This window comes from Carassius gibelio, chromosome A16 (assembly GCF_023724105.1).
Source record: "Carassius gibelio isolate Cgi1373 ecotype wild population from Czech Republic chromosome A16, carGib1.2-hapl.c, whole genome shotgun sequence".
Classification (NCBI taxonomy): Eukaryota; Metazoa; Chordata; class Actinopteri; order Cypriniformes; family Cyprinidae; genus Carassius; species Carassius gibelio.
Window position 1 is genome coordinate 14275240 of NC_068386.1, and position 10902 is coordinate 14286141.

The window sequence follows — 10902 nt, forward strand, 5'->3', positions numbered from 1 at the left end:
TGCAGTAAACTTTGAAGTTGAGAATATTCTAAACTTAAATAAATATCTGCATAAACGTTTCATAGAGATTCATTTGAATTGTGCCCTGTACTAACTTTCACACTAAACAATTGTAGCGATACATCTTCTGATGCAAAGCTAGGGCACATCATCAATGATATTACCAGTGGTCATCAGGTGTTTTGGGTCTTTCGAACATCAGACACCCTCGCACAGGTGACCCAGGTGAGGTTGATCTGGCATCAGCTTGTGCTCTAGCAGTGCTCGACCACGGATCTGCTCTCTTTAACCAGAGCCACCAAGAGGCTTTTTCTGCCTCCTCTGTGCTATTAAAGATTGTCCTCTCTCCAGTAATGCCAAGTGCAGTATAAGCTCTGCAGAGATACTGTCCTGCAAAGCCTCTGCATCCCACTTCCACTGGCAAACACACCTAGCCTTCCAGCCTTTCCTGTGGCAGTCGCTGACTAAACTGTTGTAGTTCTCCTTCTTCTGCTTAAGGCCTCCTCCATGCGCTCTTCTCACGGCACTGTAAGCTCCAGCATGACGAGACTGACACCAGGACAATGTCAGGCCTAAGAGTGGTTTTGGCGACATGCTGCAGGAACTTGAATTGACTGCCCACATCTGCTGACAGCTGCCAGTCCTCTGCACTGTTTAGAAACCCTGATGTTGCTCTAGATGTTGGTTTCGGTTTTTCCCCAGCTATGATGAAATAGGTGGTTTGCTTCCAAGGTTTGGACCTTCGACAGCTCATGATGGCACTGCATATGCTCTCTGCGATGGTCTTGAGCACCTGGTCGTGACACCATCGGTATCAGCCTTCCCCCAGATCTTTTGGGCAGCAACTGGGTCCCCTTCCTCTGGCAGAGTGGGCATGCCGGTGTATCGGCCAAGCTCCAGCAGTGCAGATTGGATGGACTGGGAAGGACGTTGTAAACTGCCTGGACTAGGAACTTAATACGGTGAGGCTCTGCCTACCAGAGGTCATTCCATGAGATCTTCCTCTCCACAACTTCCTCCCATCTCATCCAGGTGCCTTGCTGTCTCATTCCCACTGCTCTGCTGGTCCTCTCCTCCTCCACAGCTGCTCTCACCTCGTGCTAGATCAATTACCTCCTCTCCTTCCCTCAAGCCTTAATTGTCAAAACAGGGGGGTGGTTCCCAGTCCAGCCCTTCCTCTGGCCACTGTTCCCACCAGGACTCCATGATGTAGCCATGATTCTGCTTGATCCATAGCAGCCTCTGCTCTCCACTTCCTGCCGGTCCTGACTGCTACCCATGCTCCGGAGACCTTGGGGTCTGATGTTTAAATGACATAATTTCACCAACATGTTCATTGCCAGAGCAAACAGGATCACTGAGGAGGTGCACCCTGTGACCATTCCCACCTCCAGTATGTGCCAGTCTGATGTTTTTGATCCTGTGGAGGCTCTCAGGCTGAAATCGCTGTAATAGTCCAGGATGAGTTCTCTTACCATTGGACCTGGTGCCTCTCTAGGGTTTCAAATACCTTTTTGTAGGGCATTGAGCGTCAGATCTAGCCACCTCACCACTAGGTCTCCCTAGCATCTCTGAGGAGCTGTGTGACCATGCCCACGTGCTCTAAACACCCTGGTGTGCCCGGGATGCCACCTTTCTGGACAGAAGTGTCTACATACCCATTCTTGAAGAAGAACTCGGTCAATCGCTTAGCTAAGATGTTGAAGAAAATCTTCCCTTCAACACTGAGCAGTGGGATGATACGGAACTGGCTGATATTCACAGTCTTTCTGCAACTCACCACTTTTGCTCTGCTTTTCCTCTTCTCCAGATAACAAATAAAAAAATAAATGTTATAGCAAGACAAGAAAAAAATGATACATCATGTTGAAATTTTTAAATGGATTGTTGTAGGTTTAGCAAAAGGTCTGTATGATTGACTGGTCTTAGTTAATGCAGCCAGTAGCCACTGTGGAGGTGAAGTGGCATGACAAGTGGTACAGAATAAACCTTACAACAGACAGACAATTCATGCTCACAGACACATCACTCACATTATTGTTTAGCTGTTGTCTTAATAGTGTGTTTGGAGTCAGAAGTAGAATTTTAGATAAGAGTGATGAAATCTGATAATTTCATTTGTTTGGGGACAAATGGGATAGTGGATAAAAATCCAGGTAAATAGCTTGTTATTAAATATATACTATACTATAACTATATATACTATACTATTATTACTTTTTTATTTAGATAGATATAGCTTATGTGTCAATGTATCCACTGTTCTGTTCGCCTCAATCTGATTGTAATGCAGAATTTTGGTTACAAAACTTAATTTGGCTTCACTTCATTTGAGAGATAAACCTCATTTCTATTGTACTCAAGAGCAGAGAAAACATTCTGGAAGCACACAAGAGCATATAGAAAACAGTCAAAGGACAGGCAGCTGAAAACTGAAAGATTTATTTTTTAAAGTTTTCCATGCCAGAGTGGAAATAAGGCTGGCATCCGGAAAACATTATCTTTTATCAGCCCACTGAGAGAGAGAGAAAGGGGGTGGAGATAGAAAGAAACATATCGAAACAAAGAGAATGTAAAAAATATGAGTGGTGACGGCCAGTGATCTCTATGTGAATTTTCCACTTAAGCAACAGAAGTATAAAAGTGCTATAACGAAACACAAAGCGTATCCTGTAGGATGGATCATTACACGCACACAATAAACACAACGCAATCCTTGCTTCATTCAATGAATATTATACAGGAGAGGCCAGAAAGTTTAGTGCAACTCTTTTTGTTTAAAAGAATATTCAATTTACCACAGAGATGTAAAGTCTCGCTGATGGCCCTAAAATTCACAATGCTCATTACAAACATTGACACACACACACACACACACACACACACACACACACACACACATGTAAGCTTGTAAGCAATATTAAAAAAATTAAGAAACATGAAACGAACATACTAAATAACAAGCATACTAAATTATCTTCTTCTCTCTTTTTAACAAAACTAAAGTAATGAATAAACTGCATACATTTATAACATTAAAACACATTAAAAAAATCTTAACCTAACCTAATCGGACATTTCTAAAAATAAAAATAGGCCTTTTGTCAATGTCCTTGTTTGACAACCTGGTCTCCCTTATCACTACAGACAGTTTTAGATATTATGCAAATTAGCAGGTGCTTTAACAAATTCACGTACATGTATATAGCACTAAGACTCAAATGGATGCAATGTTCATTATTACAAGAAAAGAGAAAATGTGTCTTCTATTAAGCTGATTCAGTTTAGCTTAAAGTTCTCATTTGTGACGCAGCTGTCCGGAGCCATGGGAAGGGGAGGGAAATTCATGTTGATGTTCGTGTTCTGTCCTCTAGCTATGCCAACACAGTATTCAATTAAATTAAATTAAATTCATGTTTATTTGTATAGTGCTTTTTATGATACAATCATTACAAAGCAACTTTACAGAAAATTATGTTTCTACAATATTATTTAGTAGTAGCTTATAAGTGGTGACTGTCAGTTTATGCGCATCTGACAGGATTTTTCAGAAAAATGAATACAAGACATAGTCAGCCAGACGATGACGTTATTAACAGCAATTTACATGATGCAATCACACTTGTAGCAATATTTGTTAGTTCTGTTTGTTGATTCAGGGTTAGCATCATCTTAGGTCCTCTGAGGGGTCTGCGTCATCTCTTCTCAGGTGTTCTGGATCCAGACTGGAGCTTGTGTTAATCCTAGTTACCACGGGATGTAAATCCCTTGGCAAAACAGAGAAACAAATAGAAACATCATGAGCATAGGTGCTGTTCCAACAAATTAAAATTTACCCAAGCTAAAGAATAGTCTCTTTAGGGGTAAAACATTTTGTTACTTGCACAGTACCATCAAAGGAACACATTTTTACTTTATCTACTAAAGTGTGGATCTTAATACCTTGAGGGATGGTGCACCTTTCTTGAAGATGTTTTGTAGAATTCTATTTTTTTTTTTTTTTTTTTGATGGTCCACAACATTTAGTGCAGTAAACATTTAGCTTGTTTAAAAACCAAGCATGACAACAATAAGAAAACTTATAGTCTCTATTATTGGCTTTTAGCATTTCTTAGAATACTAGACAATTACCCTGCTCTTAAACCATGCAGGACTGGTTATGACTGCTGGAGTGGCTCCATTATGATTTCAACACAATGTAAGGCAGTATATTCACAATCTTTTTCTGATTAATGCCATAAATCCAGCGTGAGATTTCATTATCTAATAATGTTAACACCCTGTAGCTACATGTCAAAAATTACTCTAGGTCAGTTGCATAAACACAGCTATTATGTTAAGACTGGTCTAGAAATGATTTACTTTTTGGATTCAAATAAAACGTTTTTATTTAACTAACTTTAAAAATGTATGAAGTCATGAGGAAAATAAAATGAGATAGCTATGCTGTAATACAGTTTTTTTCAACTGCTTACACACAAAATTATTACTTGTCACACAATTTCTAAAACCTGACACTCAAACACCAGAACCACACACTAAATCTGCAAAACCATACACAAATTTTTGGCCTTTTACTCACTTTTCAATTTCGTTAAACACTTTTTGCAAAACACAACACACAATTTTCTATGAAACACACAAAAATCTGACAGGAAGTTTCTTGATTTCCTTTTATAAACACAACCAATCAAAATGGCACACTAATTCATCAGTGCCTCACACTAACTCCTCACATGTGCAAACACTTGTTCCTTTATAAAGCATATATAACAACATTTATATAACAACAACCAATCATAACTTTAGTAGTGGCCTATAAATAGGCCAAAGGTCAAGTAACAGGTTTTGGAAAATGGATGCAAACACTGCAGACGGAGTAAGAGGAGTTGGAAGGGGAGGAAGAGGACGAGTCAGAAATGGAGTACGATAAGGAACAAGAAGAGTGGTCTCGAATGAGATTAGGGTTACAGCAGTCGATCATGTGATAAACCATGGTTTAACAATGAGAGAGGCTGGACTGAGAGTCCAGCCTAATTTGAGTAGATTTACTTTGGTGGGTATAATTCGAACCTTTAGAAATGAGAACCGGTATGTAACAATCTAATGTAATGTACACATGTTCTAATGTACACATAATGGCTTTTTTACAATAACAAACAATAGGCCTATACTATAATAAATGTATTTTACTGTAGTACCCTTGCATTCATTTACTACAGAACATTGCATTGGTCACAGTTTGGTAAGGTATCGCGAGAGAGAATATAGCATGTGACGTGGATGACGTATGTTGGCCGGACCCAGCCTGGAGGAGAGATGGAGCCTACACCCAACCATCTCCACATGCAAGCACACACATTATGTTTGGTTTTACACTACATGCTACAACACTACATATTTTTGATGTATTTTTTTTTTTCTTTTCAAACAGTGTACACTAATACTACATTTACAACCACAAAGAGCAAAAAAGTTAAAGTTTGGTTTCAATTTTGCTTTTGTTTTTACTTTATATATTCAACAGCTTTCTCCCAATTACATTCAATCATGTACATGTGAGCTTTTAAAAGAAGCGCTTTAGGTTTTGAATAACAGTGTGTATGTGATGTAATCAAAAATATAACATTATGGTAAAGGTGTTTACAATGTAAGACAAATGTTTGCTTTTGAAATATGTTTGCGATATTTTGACTGTGGTGTTTCATTTTGAAAGAGATGTGAGGCATTTTGCATCTTGTGTGTGCAATTCTTGAATTTGTGTGTTAAGTTTTAAAAAAAATAGGAAAACTTTGGAAAATGTGTGTAAGCAGTTGAAAAAAACTGTAAGAACAAGAATTTAAACGGTATGGGTATGAACAAATCATGACAAAGAAAAGTTAACGCAGGTGCGTAGGTGTCTGTCAAGGGTGTGAATGATGGGAAGGAATGTATTTTTGGGTCTGACATTTGCATATACTCAATCTGTTCCTTCAGTTCTCGTTATTGGCTCTCAATTTTTGCACTTCTTGTTTGCCTTGAACTCCAGAAGAAACACCATGTCTGGTAAGAGACTTTTTATTTTTTTACTGAGATGTGTTACTGGTTCAAATGAACTAATGCCTCTGACTATTTGCTAGAATTGCTAGACATGACATTTCATATTTTGTACTTTTGACATAACTTGTAATAACTTTGAATGTTGTAAGCAATAGGCTTTGTTGTATTATTGTCAATATTATTGTTTATGATACACCTGTTTTCTACACACTAATTTTACAGACATCCAGAAAGGAATAGCTTTGCTGATTTCAGCCTTTAACAAATAGTCAGAAAAGGAGGGAGACAAAAAGACCCTGAGCAAAGGCGAGCTCAAGGATCTGCTCACAGCAGAGATGGGAGACATCTTTAGGGTGAGAGGCACTGCAAAACGGTTTCATTAACTGACCAGTTGAAATGTCATTTCTCATTTCATTATACTTCATTTAAAAAGCAGGTATTAAAATTGATGCCTTTATATATATATTTAAATTAAATAATAACATTATTTACAAAAAAAAAGTTAATTATTTTGTATAAATTCTCATAATAAATATATATTGTGAGCTATTGCTGATGTAAATATGTGTCATTTAATTCATATCACCATACTGACCAAGTCTCTGATTATGCTTTTGTGTGTGTTGTGTTTGTTAAAGAAATCCACTGACAAGACCGCTCTGGACAAGATTTTTAAGGATCTGGATGCAAATGCAGATGGCACTGTGGACTTCCAGGAGTACGTCACCTTGGTCGCCTGCCTCACTATGATTTGCAATGACTTTTTCAAAAAACAATGATCTTGTCCTTACAGAACGTTTATCTGTAAAGTGGTGTTGCATCTGAAACTAACAATAAAGGTTTTTAATGATTTGAATTAAATCTGTATTCTTACAATATGTTGGTGTGAGTGTTCTTATTTGTAAATGTGTGTTTATGGTGTTTGTGGCTTCAGCTTACATGCACATGAAGGTTATTCCTATAGATATATTAGAACTATATGCTTCAATTTCAGATGGAAATGTTCACCTGTATACCATGACATTCCTAACATAATACGTACATATAATGAATTGTCAAATTGCACTAGAAAGATACAGCCAGGGGAGTTTGATCAAGGTTGGAGCGAAACCCAGAGTTAGGCGCTTAATTTGGTTTAGAGCGAAAAGTGGACCTCGAGGTGCAGGGTTGAGATTCCCAGTTCTATACACTCTCAAACTACCAAATGAAGCTAACCCAAGGAGCTGTGGTTTAAAGTGATTTTAGAGCAGCCAAGGGGCATTGTTAGGCATGATGATACAGTAAATAATCAGAGGGAAACTTTTTGGATGTTGGTGTGCGATTAGAAGTTGGTTCAGCCAGCTGAGTTAAGGACTAAACTAGGACAAGAGATGCCTCTACCACCTCCTTTTTTTTTTGTGGTTAAGGGAGTGAACAATAATAGTGAGAGAGCACAGTAAGAGTAGAGAGAGGGACATAAATTTAGGTACGTTTGTGCGTTAAGGGTTGGGATTGTGGGAGGGGATGAATTTGGGGGTGACATTTCTTTATAACACCCAGTCTGTCCCTTCAGTCCTCACTCAGACTGTCCCATTTTCTTTCACTTCTTGCACGCTGTGAACTCCAGAAACACCATGTCAAGTAAGAGACTTTTAACTGAATTGTTTTACTGCTTAAAATTAACTAATGCATCCCACTGCTGGACTATAAAAGTCTGATGGGTTCAACATCTGCACATTAATTGCATTCTTTGAAGGGTAGCTTAGTTTATACGTATATGTTATATGTTTTTCGGCCATTAATTGATTAGTAGAATAGTTTAAGAGTTTGTGTGTTAAGAAGAAATCAGAGGAAAAGGAGGCAGTTGATGGTGGATCAGATGACCAATGAAAAAGATCAAGAAGATATATTTCTTTCTGTCTCTCTATTCTGTTTTAATTAAAGGGCATGTAGGGTGTTGGCCATAATCTGATTGTGCTTTTTTTTATCCCTCCTTTTCTGAAAACTCCCACTCTTCAGACAATTATGTGTTTTATATTTTTGCTGGGCATTTCGTATTATTGTACTGCTGACATCTCCATTACTAATGATTGTGGATGTCATAAACAATGAGTTTTGTTTGATTGTTATTAATATCATTTTTATTTATTACACACCTGCTGTGTATCACACCAATTTCACAGATCTCTTTAGATCAATGGTTACGGTGATTAAAGTCTTTTACAAATACTCAGAAAAGGAGGGAGACAAAAAGACCCTGAGCAAAAACGAGCTCAAGGAACTTCTCATAAACGAGATGGGACCGATCTTTGAGGTGAGAGGCACTGCAGAACTTTCATAAACTGACCAGTTGAAATTTCATTTCTCATTTCATTATGAAATTTGAATTAAAAATGCTTAACTTAAAATGTTGTGTTTGTTAAAGAACGCCTCTAACCCGGCCGACCTGGACAAGATTTTTATGGCTCTGGATGCAGATAGAAATGGCACTGTGGACTTGAATGAGTACATCATCATGGTCACCAGCATTATTATGCTTTGCGAGGAGACCTTCCAAAAATATAAATAAATATAAAGTATATTTATAATACCATGATAAATTACTTCGCTTTTATAACAGTACAGAATACTATATAAAAAAAAAGAAATCTGCCTTAGTGTGTGATAAGAAGCCACTTCAGATCACAACAACTGTTATTGTCCCTCCATTCTAATATTAAGCTAACACTAAAGTTAACAACACATCTCTCCATTTTCTCTATTCGATACGTTTTTGTTTTTTTTTACACACATTGTATTTTTATTTTTATTATCCCACTGGCATTTCATTTGATTTATTTTGGTGTAAATTTTTTTTTAATTTTTTTTTTGTGATCAGACAAGTTGCAAATTACTACATTAATATAAACTGCATTAATCTTTCTTGGATCTCATAAAATATAAACATTTCCATTATGTGTCTCCATCTTGTGGTGGAACTTAGAACTCTTTCTTGGGCACTCGGAGCCAAAAAAAATGAACTTTTATCTCAAATTCAAAGAATGTTCAAGTTCAAACTTAATCTCACAGAATGGATTTGTTTTATAACATTCACAAGTTTCATTTATTTTTAATTTCAGTTCACTCACTTGGTAACCAAATAAAAATGCCTTTTTGAACAAAGATTAGTGCACAGTGCATAAATTGTTTTCCAGATTCTTATGGCGGGATTGTGGTTTATATTTTAAGAACATTTACAAATATCTACTGTATGTCTTACAAACACCGCAATACTATACATTACTCAATTTTAGTAATAATGTTGATGCAATTATGTGCTAATCATCATTTTTGTAGGTTGAGGTTTGGGGGCTGGGGCTGTCTCTCAAGGCTCTTGGAATCGTTCTAAACTCTAAACTGTTACTGATTCTGATGACTTTATTCATTTGTAACATTTGTAACAAGAGAACACATCAAAATAAATAAATAAATAAATACATCAAATAAAAATAATGGAGTGTGGGTGTCATCCAGTGGCTTCATATGGGTTTTTACATCTTCATTTCATTTAAGCACTTAACTTCACTGATAAGACAGACTTCTCAGGTCTGTGCTCCAAAGCATGCATGCAAATTTACAGAGTCTGTGAATTAACGTCAACATTGTTCAGAATTACATTAAAATTGTAATTCACCAAAATAAGGAAAATTCGTAACTGTTGGCATGTCTAGTGTGGAACACTTTTTATTATTTCTTTAAAAAATAAGCACTGAAGAAATTACTTTTAATGACTGTTTGACAATTTGGCTAATTTAATAAAATTATTATAATCTCTTAAAGCATATAATATAACTTAAATGTGTATCCTTTCAAAATGTGTATCTCCTTTCAAAGACAAAAACATTTATGTTCAGTAACCACGCTGGTTGCTAAATCAGTCTTCAAAGGTGCACTGCTTTGTTGTTATGTGAAAGAAGTCACTTTCAAGGCATGGAAATGCAGCAATTGCTGTGTTCGAAATGCCATAATAGCATACTACTCTTACTATTATGACAGTATTCAGTATGTATACTGTGCATAGCATATGCAAAATTTCTGAATGCATGGAATACCTAGAGGACCTACTATATTTGCCAGAATCTGCTAAATATAACTCTATTAGCCTACACTGAAATCAGTAGGCTTCAGAAGCTGTGTTTGGAATGACATGCTATCATACAACTCCTAGTATATTGCAGAATTCAATGTGTATACTGTGAATAGGCTAGTATGTACATTTTCTGCATGCATGGAATTCCTGGATTACATTTGCTGAAATTTGATATGCATCTGAAGACACTGCATGGGATACTGTGTCCCACAACGCAGGGTGAGTTGTGTGACGTTTCATCTTCAAATGCGTGGGTGAACTGGAGTGGGGGGAACCTAATTATAAATGTAACACTTTCATGTACATATGTATATGTTACTGTAAACTAGAAACTATTGCTCTGTGTTTGTGTAGAGATTGTTTCAAAAATATCAAAAATATTGCAGTAATATAATATATAAATAACACAATAATATTATAAATACAAATAAATATTTATATTATACATAATTCAATTCTGCTGTAAAGACCCAAAGCAATGATTTTGACCCAATCGATCGAGTTCAAATTGAATAAGCCTTTTGCCAAACTCGTTCTTCTCCTTTTCCCATCACATATCAGATCGAAAAGGTATTTAATTTCAATAAAAATAAATGAAATATTTTACATTTTTTAATAAAAGGCCTCATTAATAAAATAGTGCTTATTGGATATGGTTAGGCTGCAACCATTTAATAATTTTTAATAAATATGATCATTTACACTCAGTATGTTATTGCATACTGTTTTCTAATGTAGGCTACTGCAGTATTGAG

The 10902-nt window shown here is 36.5% G+C and overlaps 1 protein-coding gene and 1 pseudogene across 1 annotated transcript; both read left to right on the forward strand.

Annotated features, from left to right (window-relative positions):
- The first annotated feature begins 6038 nt into the window (after nt 1-6038).
- Nucleotides 6039-6873, forward strand: LOC128030210 (ictacalcin-like; annotated as a pseudogene).
- A 665-nt stretch (nt 6874-7538) lies between these two features.
- Nucleotides 7539-9510, forward strand: LOC128031057 (ictacalcin-like). The gene is made up of 3 exons (XM_052619274.1): nt 7539-7659; nt 8202-8332; nt 8444-9510. Exons 1-3 carry the CDS (start codon nt 7653-7655, stop codon nt 8585-8587), a joined length of 282 nt encoding a protein of 93 aa, XP_052475234.1. The 5' UTR covers nt 7539-7652; the 3' UTR covers nt 8588-9510.
- Nucleotides 9511-10902: the final 1392 nt, after the last annotated feature.

Coding starts and splice junctions, on each gene's coding strand:
- LOC128031057 (XM_052619274.1), top strand. Junction 8,333..8,443: donor AGATGGGACCGATCTTTGAG/GTGAGAGGCACT, acceptor TGTTTGTTAAAG/AACGCCTCTAACCCGGCCGA.